The sequence below is a fragment of the Staurois parvus genome, unplaced genomic scaffold (assembly GCF_062004578.1).
Source record: "Staurois parvus isolate SC_StPar_1 unplaced genomic scaffold, SC_StPar_1.0 ptg000613l, whole genome shotgun sequence".
Taxonomy (NCBI): domain Eukaryota; kingdom Metazoa; phylum Chordata; class Amphibia; order Anura; family Ranidae; genus Staurois; species Staurois parvus.
Genome location: NW_028318409.1, coordinates 2,217,501 through 2,237,684, shown reverse-complemented (window position 1 = coordinate 2,237,684; position 20,184 = coordinate 2,217,501). Strand labels below are relative to the sequence as shown.

Sequence of the window (20,184 nt, the reverse complement as noted above, 5' to 3'; positions counted from 1 at the left end):
TCCTTAGGTGTGTTATTTTACATTTGGAAATATTGAACTGCAGTTTCTACTGCTTTGACCAATCTTCCAGCAATGCCAAATCATGTTCCATGTTAGACACTTCCAGGTATATCCTCTCTCTTGCACACCTTTGTCTCATCAGAGGAAAGACCTACCTTACCCACCAATCCTTTAGTTATATCACTTACATATACACTGCTCAAAAAAAAATAAAGGAACACTTTGAAAACACATCAATGGGGAAAAATATCATGCTGGATAGCTATACTGATAAGGACTGGGTAATGTGTTAGGAACATAAGGATGCCCCATTGTTTGATGGAAATGAAAATTATCAACCTACGGAGGACTGAATTCAAAGACACCCGAAAATCAAAGTGAAAAAATGATGCACAAGGCTAGTCTATTTTGCTGAAATTTCATTGTAAAAACTCAAAATGGTACTCAGTAGTTTGTATGGCCCCCACATGCTTGTATGTATGCCTGAAAATGTTGGGGCATGCACCTAATGAGACGATGGATGGTGTCCTGGGGTATTTCCTCCCAGATATGGACCAGGGCATCACTGAGCTCCTGGACAGTTTGAAGTGCAACCTGGCGACATCGGATGGACCAAAACATGATATCCCAGAGGTGTTCTATTGCATTTAGGTCAAGCGAGCGTGGGGGCCATTCAATGGTATCAATTCCTTCATCCTCCATGAACTGCCTGCTTACTCTCACCGAGGCCGGGCATTGTCATGCACCAGGAGGAACCCAGGACCCTCTGCACCAGCGTAGGGTTTGACAATGGGTCCAAGGATTTCATCCTGATACCTAATGGCAGTCAGGGTGCCATTGTCTAGCCTGTAGAGGTCTGTGCGTCCCTCCATGGATATGCCTCCCCAGACCATCACTGACCCATCACAAACTGGTCACGCTGAACAATGTTATAGGCAGCATAATTTTCTCCACCGCTTTTCCAGACCCTTTCACGTTTGTCATGTGCTCAGGGTTTTCCTGCTCTTATCTGTGAAAAGCACAGGGTGCCACTGGCAGAAGTGCCAATTCTGGTGTTCAATGGCAAATGCCAATCGAGCTCTATAATGCCAGGCAGTGAGCACAGGACCCACTAAAGGATGTCGGGCCCTCAGGCAACCCTCATGAAGTCTGTTTGATTGGTCAGAGACATTCACACCAGTGACCTGCTGGAGGTCATTTTGTAGGGCTCTGGCAGTGCTCATCCCGTTCCTTCTTGCACAAAGGAGTAGATACCGGTCCTTCTGATGGGTTAAGGACCTTCTACGGCCCTGTCCAGCTCTCCTAGAGTAACTGCCTGTCTCCTGGAATCTCCTCCATGCTCTTGAGACTGTGCTGGGAGACGCAACAAACCTTCTGGCAATGGCATGTATTGATGTGCCATCCTGGAGGAGTTGGACTGCCTGTGCAACCTCTGTAGGTCCACGCTTCATGCTACCTGTAGTGATACTGACCCTAGCCAAATGCAAAACTAGTGAAAAACAGTCAAAAGATGAGTAGGGAAAAAATGTCAGTGGCTTCATCTGTAAAACAATTCCTGTTTTGGGTGTCGTCACATTGTTGCCCATCTAGTGCACCTGTTAAGTCCATTAACACCAAAGTAGCGGAAACTGATTAACACCCCCCTCTGCTACTTAACTGACCAGATCAATATCCCAGGAGTTTAATTGACTTTATGCTATACTCTGACTAAAAAGTGTTCCTTTAATTTTTTTTGAGCAGTGTAGATTGAATAGAACAGGACCTAGTACAGAGAATTGTGGTACACCACTAGTGACTGGTCTCTTTTCTGAGTGAACCCCATTTACAACCACACTCTGGTATCTATCCTTCAGCCAGCTACATATCCACTGATCCACCCTAGGGTTAAATCCTAGCTTGTATAACTTTTGTATTGGATCATTATGTGAAACTGTATCAAATGCCTTGCTGAAATATATATGTCCACAGCAACACCCTTGTCCGAAATGTTGGTAATATAGTCAAAAAAATTCAATCAGATTGGTCTGACATTACCTGCCCTCAGTACTTTCATTTTTCACCATAATTGCATAAAGACTAGTCTGTCTGCCAAAAGTGGCTGGGGTCATAATATATCCTGGCTATGTAGCGTTGTAAGAATACATTTTTTTTTTTTTTTTTTTTTTTTTTTGATAACGTAACATAGTCTTGTGGTCCATACTTTCCTGCACAGCCTTCAACAGGCTTGGGCTGTTCAAAAAACTAATCTGACAAAATTAGAAATCTTGCCAGGAATGTAAGTTTTTTTTAAATTTCTAAATCGGTGGGCTTGGTTTCGGTTTTATGCCCCTTACAAACAATGAGAATATCGGAGACAAATGATCATCTGTTTTTGTTTTTTTTTTTTTTTCTAGGTTTTTTTTTTTTGCATGCTGGTCTCATCGGTGGGGGTGCCAGCACAAGTCTGATCATTGGAAGACAGGCAGGCTGTGCTCCCAAGTAGAATGCTGAGAAGCAAACTGACCACACTGGGAAGAATGTGCTCTCACGCCTAGTGTGGTCAGTTTGAGGTGGGAAAGAAAAGATACTGGCAGGATCATCAGGTATTTCACACAAAAGAAATACAAAGAGACCATGATACTTTTAGCACATGGTACAAAACATATATCAGGAAAATTTTAAATTTTGGGGTTACATACACTGTAAAAATTATTGGCGTTGGGATGGCCCCTGATACAAACTGGAGCATCAGACTCTGAAAAAGTAAAACCAAATATAATAGGTAATTATTATTCTTATAAGTTAGTCTGTCCAAGGCAAGCCTATTACTCATAGGAGGTGACATATTTTGTCTCATAAAACATCTGTTATCTTTTCAATAGAGATTGTGTTGATATTGTGTTAAATTTCAGGATGCATTTGGAAGCAGTATTGAGGTCCTCTGCTCGCCATGCCAAGCCTCCTGGACTCATTCTTCAGTATGGTACTGCAGGATTTCGAACCAACGCAGAACATCTGGACCATGTTATGTACCGCATGGGCTTACTGGCTGTGCTGAGGTCCAAAAAGACTAAATCTGCCATTGGCGTTATGGTGACTGCCTCACACAACCCTGAGGTCAGTTTTGATGGACATTTCTTATTTGTCATTTTTATATAATATGATTCTGATGTATCGATATTCCTGCCTAGGAAGACAATGGTGTAAAACTGGTGGATCCTATGGGGGAAATGCTAGCTCAAGAATGGGAGGTGTATGCCACTAACCTGGCTAATGCTGAGGAGCATGAATTGCAGATGGTTCTGACAAATATAATCAAGCAAGAGTCCCTAAATATGCAGCAAGAATCCTTCATAGGTATTGGAAGAGATACACGGTATGCCAGATTGATTATTACTAGGTTGTTGTGTGGGAATGGGTGGATTACACAAGTCAGGGCTTGACAAATCCCTGGCAAAAGGTTTCCATAGTGACTAGAAATTGCATCCTGACGCCTGGGTTTGCACACTACCTCCATAGACTTCTTCAGTGGGGGATTGCTCCCCATAGACTTCAGTGGAGGATCGCGCCCGAGTTTGGAATGCACTGCTACAAACTCGCACAGGACCCTTTTCATAATGGCGCTCAAAACACAATGCGTGTGGATAACATCTTTGTGAACCACCTCAGCAGGAACACAAACTATCTAGCCTGGCATGCGAATCTGCATTTTCAAAATTATTTCAAAATCACGTGTGAACTAGGGCCTCTCCATTCACACCTGGGTATTTTGGGATCACAGCAGAATTGCTGTGATCGCAAAACGCAGGTTCAGGTACCAATTTTTTTTTTCAATGGTGCCTAAAACGTGGTTCGGTTTTGCCTTGATTGATATGCATCATGTGAAGTCCTAGGTTCTGACAACCCACATACGTTAAAAAAAAAAAAAAAAAAAAGACTACTAACATTTTTAGCTGGCTGCTGGAATCAAAGCAAATTTGTCAAGCCCTGACATAAGTATGCGTATTTCTTTACATATGTGTTTTCACTAAAATGTGATGCTAAATATTCATAAACATGACAGTCAGAGAACCGCAATCATGTGACCACATATAGAACAATAAAAAAATGGCTCTAAACCATATTGCTAAATATTCAAAAGATGTGACAAAATCACTGAATATTACATGTGACCACCTATGCAACAATACAAAATATAGGTGAAACCAACAAATATATGTTCCGGCACAGAAAATGAAACCAGTCTAATTCCTTTGTGCAGGTTATATTCAAGAAGTGCTCTCCATGTGGAACCATTTAACTCCGCTCGCCTTAATCTGATCCCCAACGCTATGGTCAGGTTGCTTGTACATCAGTAACCAGGTAACAAGCCCCCGTATCAAGCACCCTCTGCAGGGATGGATCCCTCTCCAGAATGGATTCAGTGTGCAGTCCAATGCTTGATTCAGCAGGTGGAATGACAAAGTTTAAACACTCTCCTCATTCGGGCTCAAGGAAGACCAAATAAATATAGTGCTCTATGCTAGGTTTATTAAAACAGCCAGATATTGCACTTACAGTTGCCATAAAACTTGAACACTGGAATAGAAATAGGATATGAAGCCACTGGGCACACTTTCCTGAATCACATCAGACATTACCATCCAGCCTCCTGCTACAGTTGTCTTGTTCAGATGTATTGTTTGCTCTGAGATCACAAAGCTGCTCCCAACGTATTTCGTCATTAGTAATGTCATTAATGATGAAATGTGTTGGGTGGAGCTTTGGAATCTCAGGCAAACTGAGCAAATACCTGCACAAAGGAATCGAGCTTCTGTTTCATTTTCGCTGCTTGGACTTTTATGTTTTATGTTGGTTTCACATGTATTTTGTATTGGTTGTATCGTTGGTCACATGTTTTTGATATTCAGATTTTTGTCACAACTATAAATATTAATCATTTGCACAGACACAAGAGCATGAGCTGATCACTAGAGTCCCTTGAAGGTATGGTTTAATTCTGCAACATTTACCAAGAAATTGAAATTTCAGTTTTTAATGGATTTGTTTACGTGATTGACTGATAATGTGAAAGCTTATGTACAGATTTGTTCTCCAGGCCAAGCAGTGAAACCCTTTCCTGTGCTGTGATAGATGGAGTTTCCACCTTAGATTCTAAATTTCAAGGTAAGTGGGTAAAAGGAAGCTATAATATATACCCAGTTAATGCTCTTTTGTTAGCGATTATTTTTAACAATTCCAGGAAGGAGTATTTTATACATTGTTATATTGGTCCAGCTTGGACCAGTGTAATTATGTATGTGCCATAACTGGCCGATGCCGCTGGATATCACTTAAGTAGATAATGATATTCAGCTTCCAGTTGCTTTTGGATTCTGTGCTTAGTGCCAGAACTTCTGTATCCTGGACACAGGTGGCCATCTGCTTGGCACAGGCCCCATTCAGAGAATGGTTTGCATTTGATGAATTAATGCAAAGCGTTCTGATTAGATGAGGTGGAGAGTGTGATTTCACCACCTTGCCTCTCTACCTTTTCCAATCAGAACACTGCATTCATTCAAAGCATTCGCTGAAGGACGCCCATGTCAAGCAGCTGACCTCTTATGCTCAGAATGCAGAAGTGCAGATGCTAGGCACAGGACACAGAAGCAAGTGGAGATAACTGAAGTAGCTTTTGTCTTCTTTAGTGATTTCCAGCTTCCAGGGGCATTGTCCATGTATGGTGTATATACATAGTTACATTGGTCCAAGCTGGATCAGTGTAACTACAGTATGTATAAAATACCCATGCCTGAAATTTTTGGTAACATGTATGCACATTGCACAGATTTATAGATTCTTTATTTGGTGACTGAATTTAAAGCAGCATGGTCAGTAGCAGTGCAAAACGACTGCCAAGGGGACCGTATACAAAATCAATAGTTTCCTGTCTCTGAGGTAGTTGATAAGCATACCCTCAGAGAAAAAAGCCCAGTAAAATCATTATGCAGCAGCGCCACCATTCAGGGAAGCCTAGTCTGCATATGTACTGATCACATATAATTGCCCCGTATGGTAAAGGAGTGTCTTTGCGTGCAGGAGATGATATCGTAGGGCATGGAAGCCGGCAGTATATGCAGGAGAAGAGTGCAGAGGCTATGACAGCATGAAGTATGTGCAGCAAAGGAGTTTGAAGAAAATGACAGCACAGTAGGTGCAGAAGTGCTGAGGATGTGATATGGGGCAGTATGTGCAGGAGAGGGCAGCAGATATGACCGCAAGCAGTATGTGCGAGAGAGAAGTGCTGAGACAGTGGGCAGTATGTGCAGGAGAACAGTTTGCAGAGTGTGGTAGCAGGCAGTATGTGCAGGGAGTGTCAACTGTACATATGTAGAAAAAAGGAGTATGTGTGTGTTTACCAAATAGAGAATTCATTAGGTATGGCAGCCGACAATGGGGCAAGTAAGAGGGCAGTGGGTATGACTGCATGACATCAAGCAGTATATGGAGAATAAGAGGACAGTTGGTATAACAGGATGTGCAGAAAAGGAGTGCTGAAGGTATGACCGCAGTCAGTATGTGCAAAAGAAGGCAGTGGGTATGACAGCAAGTAGCATGTACAAGAGAGGGTGGAGGATATGAGAGAGGAGATTGGAGGGAATTACATTAAAATTTTCAGGAGAGCGGTGGGAGGGTGTGACCGTGGACAGTAGGTGCAAGAGATGAAAAATGAGTGACAGCAGTATGCATATGCAGGATTCGAGGACGGCAGGTATGACTGCTGGCAGTACGTGCAGCAGAGGTGTGTGGATGGTATTTTGGGGGCAAGATGTGCAAGGAAGGATTGGGAGGGGCATAACTACAGTTAGTACAGTTAACTTATTGACTTGCAAATTTTGGAGTGAACTCCATAAAGCATTTGGCATCCATTTTCAAAACTGAACAGTTCTAAAGTAGCAGTATGGGAGTTTAGCTCTTTACAGAAAGGGTTTTTACAGAAGAGGTAGATCTCTGCATCTGTCCTAGATCCAGTCCCAATGAAATGGAAGCAGGTTATTCTGGGACTGAAAAAGGGTCAGGGAGCATGTCGGCAGTACCAAAGATTGTGATGAGTTGGGAATAATACTAAAACTGAAACAGAAGGTGCGTGTTTGTGGAATTGGTAACAACTGAGGTTGAAAAGATGACCCAAAATTGAAGCAGATTATTAGCAGGAAGTGTGAAATGAAGTCCAGAAACAGTGGAGGTGGCATGGTATAGGGAATGGGGCAGGGCTTCTATTACTGGGCAGTGTTGAAGCAGAAAATGGGGCAGAGTATTTGTAATTACTATTGGACCAAAGTCGATGGAGATGATACTAGGATTTGGTGTGGTGAAATTAATAAATGTGGATGGACTGGAGACTGCGTGCTGAGAGGTTATCCCATATGCACTAAAGAATGGGTGCTGAGGGGCTAATACACATGAGCAGTGGATTGGGAGCTAAGGGATTAATGTTCATACTCTAGAGACAGGTCACTGAGGGGGAACATCACTTATTACATTTCCCTTGAATTACAAATTTGGCAAACATCTGTTTTACAATAAACTGAAGAGGGAGGAAACCAGAGTAATTCTGTAAAACCAATTTATTGTGTTGCTGTTTTTTACTATGTGTTATAAGAAAAAAAAGCATAACATTAAAGGACTTTTGGTATTGAACACACAACTGCTATAGCTGAGGGTTGCTTTTTTGTCTTGCTCTGGTTTAGATTTAACATTTATGGAATTTGAAGGTTGTACCAGAGGCTTGTGTTTTTCTATTGTGTGCTGTAATATGGTTGTAAAACAGTAGACAAAAGAGCACCCGCTATTACGTATGTGTGAAGTTTTTATATTAATTTTATATTGTCTTTTATATAATTAAGACTATGGACTAGTGACTACACCACAGCTACACTATATTATCTGTTGCCGAAATACAAATGGAGGATATGGTGAGCCAACAGTTGAAGGATATTACCAAAAACTTTCCAAAGCATTTAAAGAATTGGTCCAACAGGTGATGCATTTTACATCTGCTGCCTAGCGAACATTATAACGTAACAGCTTGATATCTCCAATGCTTATTATGTATTCAGTTTGCTGGTAACCTGGTCTTGTAGAGCGCTGATGCACTAAACCTACGATTATGCAATCCTGAAACATTAAAGTGCCATGTACCCTAATGCACACACCCATTTCAGTTATACACACCATGGGCTTGCCTAGGTCTTCATTTGTATACAGTATCTTTCAGAAACAAACTATTTACACCCAACTCTTTGCCTACTTGACTGGAAAACTATCCTTGCAGTGAGTTTTAGATTTTTATACCAGATTTAAGAGCCACTGCAGATGGCTGCTGTTCACACCCTGCTTTTCTGTTATGCTGTACAAGGGGAAAAAAATATTTTTTGTACAGGAAAAATACAGACACTGATGGCAGAGTGCTGTTCACGCCCTGCTCTACTCCTGTACTGTACTGTAACATTTTTCTTGCAAGGAGTCATAGTTATAAATGGATTGCAAAGACACTGTTGACAAACGGTAGTCACACCCAGTGACCCATCTGAAAGGGATCATGAGCGTTTCATTAAAAAATCTGAATAAATCCTTATTTCATCCAACAGGTAAACCAGTCATTGAGATAGATATGCTATATGACAGTTCTGCAGCTCTTCTAAATTCACTAAACTATTTTGTTTAACTTATTCTGATTTTTGTGTAATTCAGTGCAACCAGAAGCCAGAGAACCACTCACTGCATCAGTGAAAATTAACTTTCTGAGACCTCTGCCCTTAACTTCCTCAGTGTTTCTCTGTTTTATGTATCGCCTGTCAAATTCAGACTCCCAACCCATGTCTGAATCTGATTAGTATCTGATCAAGCTTTTTGTATGTACAGTGGGTTTGTTTGGGAATATCTCATAAGTGGGGTATCCAACTCTCCAGACTACAGGCAAAAAGAATTTAGTGGACTGGTGCATTAAAGTTCTATCTCAAGAAAAAAGTGCTGAGCAGGTGGGCTCTGCCACATGTGGTTCTGATGGTTTTTCTATAGATTTGGCCTGAAGCCTTTTTTTTTTTTTTTTTTTTTTTTTTTTTTTTAAATTCCATAAAGAACGTGTGGTCATTCAGTCATGACTGTAGGGTAGGTGTACACTGTATATAGTTTAGTAGACCTGTTGGTGGAATTTGCATTGTCAAATGAAAGTTGTGTTACAAAGTGCATCAGTTTACCTGCAAGAAAGGATATAAAAAGGGGGGGGGTTATTTGAGAATGACTGCTTCTTTCACTGCATTTCATACAGTGTTGATCATAGTGAGGGATTTAGCGAAGATGCGACTGCATATTTTTATGTTTGCTTTCACATTCTGTTGTCTTTAGGCTCCTGACTGTGGGGGTGAGCTTAGGTGCTTGAATGTAGATGGAGCTAATGGTATTGGTGCCTTGAAGCTAAAGGAGATGGAACAATATCTGCAGTCTGTACTTTCCATACAGTTTTTTAATGATGGTTCTATAGGGAAGCTCAACTATATGTGTGGCGCTGACTATGTAAAGGTGCAGCAGAAGTCTCCAGAAGGTAAGGAGTTTACTCATGGTAATGTTTTTGCAATTTTGACATGCCTAGTTTGTTTTTTTTTTTTTCTATATTGATCCAGAGTAACGTCTCTTCTTTCCAGGCATGGATATTAAACCTGTTGAGCGATATTGCTCATTTGATGGGGATGCTGACCGCATTGTCTACTATTACAATGACCTTAATAATGGCTTCCATCTTCTTGATGGGGATAAAATTGCTACTTTAATAAGCACTTTCATTAAGGAACTTTTATTGAAGGTATTGTATGAATTTCTTACTGTCTATAGTTTAAAAACCTGAACAAAGTGAGTCTTGGATGTCAAGGACAAGACCTTACTCTAGCAGAAGAGCTGGCCACTCAGGGCAAGGAAGGTTATGACAAATGACAGACTGGTGACCTAGCCAGTTGCCCCCAACCCATTTTCCAGTAAGCTTTGGGACCTGTCTATATCATGGGTAGGTTGTATACAGTGCTCCTGGGAATGCTCTGCAAAAATCACTGTACACAGACTCCTCTATAAATAGATGGTTAACACAGGATCCCGGACAATTCTGCATTAGTCAACGAGGCAGTTAACAGTGTAGCAAAGTGTCATACCTCTTTGACTGCTAACTCTGGTGAGAAACCACATATGTCCAATCCTTGACATCTCTAACCTGAAATATTTGGGCAGCATTTAAAAGCCATCCCAGATAATATAATGTGAATCAAACTTTACAAACCGCCAAAAAAACCCCCAAAAAAACCTCATGTCAATATCTGTGCTGTCTTGGTTGGTGGACATGGTTTTAATGTAAAATGTAATTTTAAATGTCAACTGTTTTATGACATTATAATTCTGCCTGTCTTTGCTCTTTGGCAGTACTTGCATATAGTCCTTATGTTACATAAGTGGCATATAAAATGTTGTCCACAATGCACTGATATTCCAGAAGACCAGCCCAATTTGTCTTGCTGCATTTGTCTCCATGACCAGGTGCTGTAGTATATACTTGCTAAAACATCTTTAATATCTTGGCTTGACTGCTATGTAGCTTTTCCATTGAAAAGCATCTGAGAGTTCAGTAGCTCTCATCTTTAGCATAGGGGAGAATACGTTTTTTTTTTTTTTTTTTTTTTTTTTTACTATCTAAAGTTTAACTCCTTAGATGGTAGATTCTCATAAATACTCTGAAATGAGAAAAGGGAATCCCTTAGTTTTTGTTTTTATAACTAGAAATGAATGAAGCTAAAACCATGTGTAGTGTGTTCAATGGCTTATGCGCATGGAAAAAAACATAATTGCTTTGACGTAGGGGTGAGAAAAGACAAAGGTGTAGTTGTGAGCTTCTTTGCTGTCACTGAGTGGAATAAAATGCCAAGCAAGAGGTGCAAAGACAGTCAGAACAAAGATTTGAAAGTGCAATGTACAATTATGTTGTGGCAAACCTCAAATGTGGAAAAATGAGATTCTTGATGGTTGTTCTTATACAGCATTCAGAATGTATGCATGGCCTAGACTGTTATTCCAATATTTAATTGTCACTATTTTTTAATTTTTTTTTTTATTTATTTTTGCTTAGGCCAATTTAAACTTGAAAATGGCAGTTGTGCAAACGGCATATGCAAATGGTAGTTCTACTCGTTACTTGGAAAAAGTCATGAAGGTAATTGGAATTTTTGTTCACTAAGATTTGTGATTCATTTACAGCAAACACTCACTATTGAAACGGCATGGATAGTACTGGAGCAGTCCATGTCTAATTAAGGTTAAGGAAGGTTAATGCTTTCCTGGTTTTAATCAGTTTGTGAATACTCAACGCCTTAATGACTGAGCATGTTCATTATTAACCACTACACATTAATGATCAAAAACATATCGAAGGTTATAATAGTTAACAGCGTCATTATTCAAAGTCTTTTCACATAATAGGCATTTTTTTTATTGGTAAACCGCTATGAATCTAAATTTCATATATTCTTGTGAATACCATCCACTTGGTATCAGCAGCTGCCATTTTGGTTGTCACAATACTGAGTTTTTATTGGTGGATTTGCAATGGCGTTTAAACCCTGGTTCACACTGAATGAGACTTTGAGATCATGTTGCTTAACGTGAAGTAGCGCAATTTTCAAAGCCGCAGGAAAGTGCGATTTCAGGTGCGGCTTGCCTGACATCTGTGTGACTTCATACACAGATGTCTATGCCAGTCGCACCTGATAGTGCAGGAACTATTTTCAAAATTGGTGCGACTCTGACGTTGGTTCCATTTCGGACAAAAGGGTGTGACTTGTCATGCGATTTGGAACTGTCAAATCGCATGACACGTAGTTCAGGTAAGAACCAGGGCTAAGAGGGTTCCCTCTACTCCTCCAAGCCTAAACTGTTGGAGAGCCAGAGTTTGTGTGTACAACCTTAGCTAAGGCCCCAGTTCCAGCTGAAGAAAACCGGCCCCAAAGCATGATGCTGCCACCACCGTGCTTCACTGTGAGTGTGGTGTTCTTTTGGTGATGTGCAGTGTTGTTTTTGCGCCAAACATATCTTTTGGAATTATGGTCAAAAAGTTCAACCTTGGTTTCGTCAGACCAGAACATATTTTCCCACATGCCCTTGGGAGACTTCAGATGTGTTTTTGCAAAATTTAGCTGGGCTTGGATGTTTTTCTTAAGAAAAGGCTTCCATCTTGCCACTCTATCCCATAGCCCAGACATGAAGAATATGGGAGATTGTTGTCACATGTACCACACAGCCAGTACTTGACAGATATTCCTGCAGCTCCTTTTAATATTGCTGTAGGCCTCTTGGCAGACTATCAGACCAGTTTTCTTTTCATCAATTTTGGAGGGAAGTCCAGTTCTTGGTAATGTCACTGTTGCGCCATATTTTCTCCACTTGATGACTGTCTTCACTGTGTTCCATGGTATATGTAATGCCTTGGAAATTCTTTTGTACAATTCTCCTGACTGATACCTTTTTAACAATGAGATCCCTCTGATGCTTTGGAAGCTCTCTGTGGACCATGGCTTTTGCTGTAGGATGCGACTAAGAAAATGTCAGGAAAGACCCTTTTGGGTTAATCAGAAGCACTTTTAAGTGATGGCAGGTGTGTACTGACTCCTATCTAACATGATTTTGAATGTGATTGCTCAATTCTGAATACAGCTACATCCCCAGTTATAAGAGGGTGTGCACACTTATACAACCACATTATTTTAGTTTACTGACCATATCCTATACTATACTATATCCTGAAGAAAGTGGCGTATTTGAGCGTATGCCCAAAAAGGGAAGGGGGGGGGGGGGAGTGTTATTTGGGAAGAGTTGCGCAGTCGAGGCGGTGCCCATCTTGGAAGAAGTGAGTCTCGTATATATTTTTTTTTTCTTTCTTACACATCACAGAAACCTGACATTTTTAACAGGGTTCTGTAGACCTTTTATATCCACTGTAGGACTGTTTTAACCACTTACCCTCCTGAGGATTTACCCCCCCCACCCCGACCAGGCCATTTTTTGCATTATAACGCTGTGTTACTTGAACTGACAATTGCGCGGTGTCATGCAACGCTGCACCCAAATAAAATTTCCCCCCCCCCCACAAATTGAGCTTTCTTTCGGTGGTATTTGATCACCTGTGTGTGGTAGGGTTTTTTTTTTTTTTTTTGCGTGCTATAAAATGGGACACTACTCCTGTCACACTTTTTTTTCCACTCGCCATCTAACTCTGGGCAACTCTGTCTTGCCAATAACCACAGTGCCTTCAGGAAAAAAAACACTGGCATGGGGTTCTGACCTTAATCAACCTTCTATAATTTGTTAACCACCTAGTGACCTTCAGACATTTACTAACCCCCTGCCATTTTGTCTGACCCTTTAGGGTCCATATTAACCACTTTAGGGAACCCTGCATTAGAGTATTGTAAATGTTGCTGTTTTCATGACTGTTGAAGTGAGTAGGATGTATAGGAGCTTGGTGTCACTAATTATGATTATCCTTAACCGCTTAAGGCCCGCCTACAGTACATTTACTAATGCAGGGGTGGCTGTGTGTTTCTGCATTTCCGGGGGGTGGGCGATCACGTCTCCGGGTGTCAATCACCGGGTCCTGGACGGTGATTACCGGCAATCACCAGCAGGGAGGAGTGCTCCATTGTTTACCAACAGCCCTCCTCCCTGTCTGATTGGGCACACTGCTCGGGATGACGGAGCAAAGCCTTACCGATCGTGTGCTTTACAGTGAAGCATCCGCCCCCCAGTAAAACATTACCATCACAGTTAACCCTTTGCCCCAAATGTTATCCCCTTCCTGCCCAGTGCCATTAGTACAGTGTCAGTTTTTGTTTTTTTTTTGTTTTTATTTTTTTTTTTTTTGTTCGCACTGATCACTGTATTGGTGTCACTGGGCATGTCGGTGACACCAAGTCAGTTCCCCCCAGTGTCAGAATGCCCGCCGCAGTCCTGTCATAAGTCGCTGATCGCCGCCATTATTAGTATAAGAAGAAAAAAAATCCATCAGGTATCTATATCGCCATTTGTAAACACTAACTTTCACGTAAACCAATACATTTACATGTATTGGGATTTTTTTTTTAACTGCACATGTTTAATAGCAAAAAGTCCAAAATATTGTTTTTCTCAAAATTGTCACTCTCCTCCGCTCTTCCTCTTCTTCCTCTTCTTCCTATTCCCCTTCTTCCTTCATTGCCAGGAACACGCTCATACACAACCTCCATTACCAGTATAGTGTCTGAACGGATCAATATCTTTGCTCAGATCAGCACTATACCAGCGTTAGTAGGTCACTGTCACTTGATACATTGCACACAAAACCGCAGTGTTCGCAGAATCTGGCCTGATCTCTGCTAGCACTTGCCGGTAAATTTTCGCCTTTCATATGCAGCAGAGTGCCAGTACTAGTGCCGCTCTACCTTTTTGTGAACTGGCAAGTACCAGCAGCCTAGTACATCTCGGTCTTTCACATACCAGCACTGCAGTATCACTTGGTGACGTGGCGAGTCCCATAAGTGCAGTACAAGCTGATGCGTATTGTCCCACAGCCACCAAGAATTTGCTGATAGGCCCGTAGAGCCCCTAGTATCCTTCTGGATGTGCTTGCAAGTCCTGAATGGCAGCCCACACATTCTGCAGCACACGTACTTTCCCCATTCACTGCCCAACCTGGAATTTAGGTGGAAACCACAAATGTAACTACTCCCCTTTTTTTTTTGAGCTGTTTTCCACGGAAGACCTGTATGCATTGATTGTGGATCAAAGCAATTTATATGCATAACCATTTATCGCCACCAACCCAAATTCAAACCTTGCCAGACCATGCTCATGGAAACCCATTAGGTTTCCGAATGTAAATTTTTTGAGCGGCCTAACCTTCACCATGGGCATTACTAAAAAAAGAATTGCAGTTGTATTGGTCCACAGACCCAATTCATCATATGCCATGTTCTCTGCTGCCATGGCCAGGCATAGATATGCGAGTATAATATATTTTATGCATTTCAATGACAACACACTCTTGTCCTCGGAGTGACCCTGGATTTGACCTGCTCCACAAGATTCGGCCCATCGTAAATCACCTTATCCAACAATTTGCAGATGTCTATACTCCCCCAAAAAAAAAACTGAGTCCCTCATTAATTGTTCTGGCCGCCTTGCATTCAAACAATTTCTCCCCAGCAAGCATGCCAAGATATGGGATCAAGATGTAGAAGACCTGTGAGAGGGCAACAGGCTATACATATAAGTTTCAGATTTACGAGGAAAAAGAGTCACGTGGAGCTCCCCGGGTGCCCAGACTACATGGGAAGTAGTGGCAAGATGGTTTGGGACTTGGTGTCATCCTTTTTCCATATGGGGTTCCACTAATACGTGGACAATTTTTATTCAAGCGTGCCACTATTTAGACATTTGTACAATCTTGGAATTGGCGCATGTGGCACCGTGCGACCTAATGTGTGCCCACCATTAGAAGTGGGTGGATGCAGGGCAGTATATTCTAATGGTGAGCATACCACGCTTTTTCTGGCAGTTTTTTTTTTTTTTTTTTTTTTTTTTTTTTTTTTTTCATTCTGCACACAGGCTGCATGCAAAAAAAGAACATCGCATATATACCCAACAAGGACCAGCGACATACTGATACATCACTGGACTTTGGTTATATCAGGATGATGCCTACAGCTGCAGGCATCATCCTGGTATCGTTTTTTTCAGCCGGCAATCGGCTTTCATTTAAAAGTGGCTAATCAGTGGCTAATTAGCTGCAGGATTGCTTTTACAAGTACTGGGAGAGGATGCCCCTCCCCCTCTGCCTTCCACAACCTTCTCGTGCAGTCCCATGTCATCGGGGGAACCGGAGAATGCAGCCGGTGTTTCTGCCAACTGACCATAGAGCTGATTAGGGACCGGAATGGTGCCATCATCTCTATAGTCTAAGAAATCAGAAGCTACGAGCATTTCATCACTTCAGTTTCGCAGGATATAAACAGTGCCATTTGTAAATTTGGGAAAGCATCTGGTCACACCGGTCTTAGATAATGTAAGGGCAGAGGAGATATCTAGAGTCTGGTAGACTCCAGATTTCTGAAAGAATGATAATGCCCATTGAAGTTTATAGGAGATGTCTGCATTTCCTGTGATAGCATTAAGTGATAAAAAACAAAATGAAAGGGACAGTGTAAAAATAATAAAAAAAAATCAAAATAACTTTTATATTTTACTTGTAATATTTGTTTTTGTGCATTAACAGTAAAAATTTTTTTTTTTTTTTAAATTTGTTTGAAAAAGCGCTGCATGTGTGACATAAAAAATTGCAGCACCCACCATTTTATTCATTAGGGTGTCTGCGTTAAAAAAAAATATGTTTGGGGGTTCAAAGTAATTTCCTAGCAAAAATAGTGATCTTTTTTTTCATGTGAACAAAGTGTCAGAAAAGGCTTGGTCTTTAGGTGGTTAAGAGTGAATGTGTGGCATAAACATCTAATGCTGGGCATAAAATGCCCCCACCCCCCAAAATGACCCTTTTTTTTTTTTTTTTTTTTTTTTTTTAAAAAGTAGACACCCCAAACTATTTGCTGAGAGGCATGTTGAATCAATACAAGGATTATTTTTTTTACCACAAGTTTTTGGAAAATGGGGGGAAAAAAAAAAAAAATTTTTATAAAATTGTCACTTAAATGATTTATTGGTCACACATGCCATAGGTATATGTGGAATTACTCCCCAAAATACATTCTGCTACTTCTCCCGAGTATGGGGATACCACATGTGAGAGACTTTTTGTCAGTCTAGCCGTGTACAGGACCCCAAAATCCAGTAAGCACCTTCAGGCTTTTTAAAAGGCTTTATTTTCCTCATTACAGTTCCTGACTACCTATCCGTTTTCAGAGGACCTGAAATGCCAGGATAGCACCAAGTAGACACCCCAAGGAATTTGAGAAGCGTGGTGAGTATTTTGCAGATCTCGTTTGTAGCCACAACTGTTTGGAAAATGAAGAAAGAAAACAAACATATTTTTTACTTTTTTATATTGCAAAACCTTGAGAAAAAATTAGATCTGCAAAATACTCACCATGCCTTTTTTTTTTTTTTTTTTTTTCCTTGGGGTGCCTACTTTCCAAAAGGGGGGGGGGCTATCCTGGCATTTCAGGGCCTCTAAAACTGATAGTAAGTGAAATGAGGAAGTTATGCACCTTCAGGCTTTTAAAGTGGTCATTGGATTTCAGGCTGCTGTATGTGGCTAGGCTCCCAAAAAGTCACACGTGGTATCCCCATAGTCAGTAGTAGCAGAATGTATTTTGGGGTGTAATTCCACATATCTTGTATGAGAAATCATAATTTTAAATGACAACTTTTTGTGTATTAAAAAAAAAAAAAAGTTTTGTCATTTTCCAAAAACTTGTGGAAAGAAAATGAAATCTTCCATTGACTCAATATGCCTCTCAGCAGATAGCTTAGGGTGTCTACTTTCCAAAAAGGAGGTGTTTATACTGTCCTGATATTTAAGCACCTCAAGAAATGTGATGGGCAGTCAAAGTAAAAGCTGTGTAAATTCCATTGTCTATACCATAGTTTGTAGACGCTATAACTGTCACAAAAGCAATCAATATACACTTATTGGGATTTTTTTTTTTTTTTTTTTTTAACCAGACATGTAGCAGAATACATTTTGGCCTAAATTTATAACTAACTTTGAGTTTACTATACATTTTTTTATAGCCGAAAGTAAAAAATACCGTATTTTCCGGCGTATAAGACGACTGAGCGTATAAGACGACCCCCTACTTTTCCTGTTAAAATGTAGTGTTTGGGCTATACTCGCCGTATAAGACTACCCCTCTTCCAATGCACACCAGTGGGAAGAATCGTGCCCCATCATTGGTGTCAGTGGGAGGAATAGTGTCCCATCATTGGTATTGGTGGGAGGAATAGTGCCCCATCACTGGTATCAGTGGGGGGAATAGTGCCCCATCATTGGTATTAGTGGGAGGAATCGTGTCCCATCATTGGTGTCAGTGGGAGGAATAGCGCCCCATCATTGGTATCAGTGGCAGGAATAGTGCCCCATCATTAGTATCAGTGGGGGGAATAGCACTCCATCATTGGTGTCAGTGGGAGGAATAGCGCCCCATCATTGGTGTCAGTGGGAGGAATCGTGCCCCATCATTGGTGTCAGTGGGAGGAATCGTGCCCCATCATTGGTGTCAGTGGGAGGAATCGTGCCCCATCATTGGTGTCAGTGGGAGGAATAGCGCCCCATCATTGGTATCAGTGGCAGGAATAGTGCCCCATCATTAGTATCAGTGGGGGGAATAGCACTCCATCATTGGTGTCAGTGGGAGGAATAGCGCCCCATCATTGGTGTCAGTGGGAGGAATCGTGCCCCATCATTGGTGTCAGTGGGAGGAATCGTGCCCCATCATTGGTGTCAGTGGGAGGAATCGTGCCCCATCATTGGTGTCAGTGGGAGGAATCGTGCCCCATCATTGGTGTCAGTGGCAGGAATCGTGCCCCATCGTTGGTGTCAGTGGCAGGAATAGTGCCCCATCGTTGGTGTCAGTGGGGGGTGGAATAGTGCCCCATCGTTGGTGTCAGTGGGGGGGGGGGAAATACCCCATCGTTGGTGTCAGTGGGAGGAATAATGCCCCATCATTGGTATCAGTGACACCAATGATGGGGCACGATTCCTCCCACTGACACCAATTACACCTGTTCTAGTATGGTGCTGCTGCAGCCAGCATATGTGGTTGCAGCAGCACCTCTGCACGGCACACTTACCGGCCGCTCCTTCACTCGATTTTTGTGGGGCCACTCAGCTCCGCCTCCTCGCCGGTGATTGGCCGCCTGTGTGCCTTTCCTGAGCTACAGTTCTGGCGGCAAATCACCGGTGAGGAGGCGGAGCCAAGCAGCCACGCAAACATCCAGTGGCCGAACCGAATGAAGGAGCAGCCGCGCTTCCTGGACCGGATCGTCGCGGACCGGAGCCAAGTAAGAGACCGCAGCCCCTGCCCACCCCTGTACTTGGTGTCCCTTCCGTTAGAAGGGGGGGGCAGCACCGCCCCCCTAAAAAGTGTCAGCATGCCGTATACCGGCGTATAAGACGACCCCCCACTTTTGAGAAGATTTTCAAGGGGTAAAAAGTCGTCTTATACGGCGGAAAATACTGTAGTTTTTCTTGAACCTTTCGGTCTTTTTTTGTTTATAGCATGAAAAATAAAAAGCGCACAGGTGATCAAATACCACTGAAAGAAAGCTCTATTTGTGTGGGGGAAAAAAAGGACTTAAATTTTGCTTGGGTGCAGGATTGCATGACCACGCAATTATCAGTTGAATTCGTGCAGTGTCGAATAGCAAAAAGAGGCCTGGTCTATAAGGGGGGGGGGGGGGTAAATCCTCAGGATGGCAAGTAGTTAAGGTCTAATTAACAGTTGAGATTATCACCTCATTGGGTTTAGAGCTACACAGTTGATTTTTAGCTCAACCCAGTACTAACACCACTGGCGTTTTATTCTGTTAGTGCTTGATCACTGAATCAGTGGCTCACTCTTGTGTAAATTACACAAGTATCTTGCTGTAGGGATAATCTACCATTTTTGCCCGATCCTCTTTTGTCCATTTTATTGGCTACTACATGCTACTTGTCCACACTCTAAACCGCTAACAATGACACAGTTGAAGGCAGAGAGCTTGTAGGAACTAATGAAGCCTTAAAGTGTATTTCCACTTTTATGGTCAAATTTGAGACAACCCACTATAGGTATGTTTTTGTTAATGGGAACACATAAACCTAAAAATTAAAAAATACATTTTCAATGTTTTTGGAGCAGGTCTTTAGGCAGACTGCAAGCTACTGTAAATGGTTTCACAGGGAGTCTGTCTGTCTTACAGACTGGAAATGGTGAGAATGTTTGAAAATGTTATTTTGGCCTGAAGACTAGTTAAAACCTCCAAACATATACACATGGGTAAATGAATGCAAAAAGGGCACTAACAGTAAAAGGGTTATACATGAATTCCAGGCATTGATATTTTTACATAGCTGAATTGTTTCAGCTTGAGCCAATGTAACTGTGCATATACCATACCTGGCCGATCCATCTGGAATCACTACTACAGTGATGGTAGCTTTCTCGT

General features: G+C 41.7%; 1 protein-coding gene across 1 annotated transcript in view; it reads left to right on the top strand.

Moving 5' to 3' along the window:
• Nucleotides 1-20,184, top strand: part of PGM3 (phosphoglucomutase 3) — a 39,008-nt gene that overhangs the window by 1,387 nt on the left and 17,437 nt on the right. Inside the window, exons 2-8 of the mRNA XM_089693100.1 lie at nucleotides 2,892-3,096; nucleotides 3,171-3,355; nucleotides 5,078-5,145; nucleotides 7,866-7,999; nucleotides 9,367-9,562; nucleotides 9,663-9,820; nucleotides 11,126-11,209. Of these exons, the coding sequence (XP_089549226.1) occupies nucleotides 2,893-3,096; nucleotides 3,171-3,355; nucleotides 5,078-5,145; nucleotides 7,866-7,999; nucleotides 9,367-9,562; nucleotides 9,663-9,820; nucleotides 11,126-11,209 (1,029 nt within the window). The 5' untranslated portion in view covers nucleotide 2,892. The remainder of the gene's footprint in view (nucleotides 1-2,891; nucleotides 3,097-3,170; nucleotides 3,356-5,077; nucleotides 5,146-7,865; nucleotides 8,000-9,366; nucleotides 9,563-9,662; nucleotides 9,821-11,125; nucleotides 11,210-20,184) is intronic.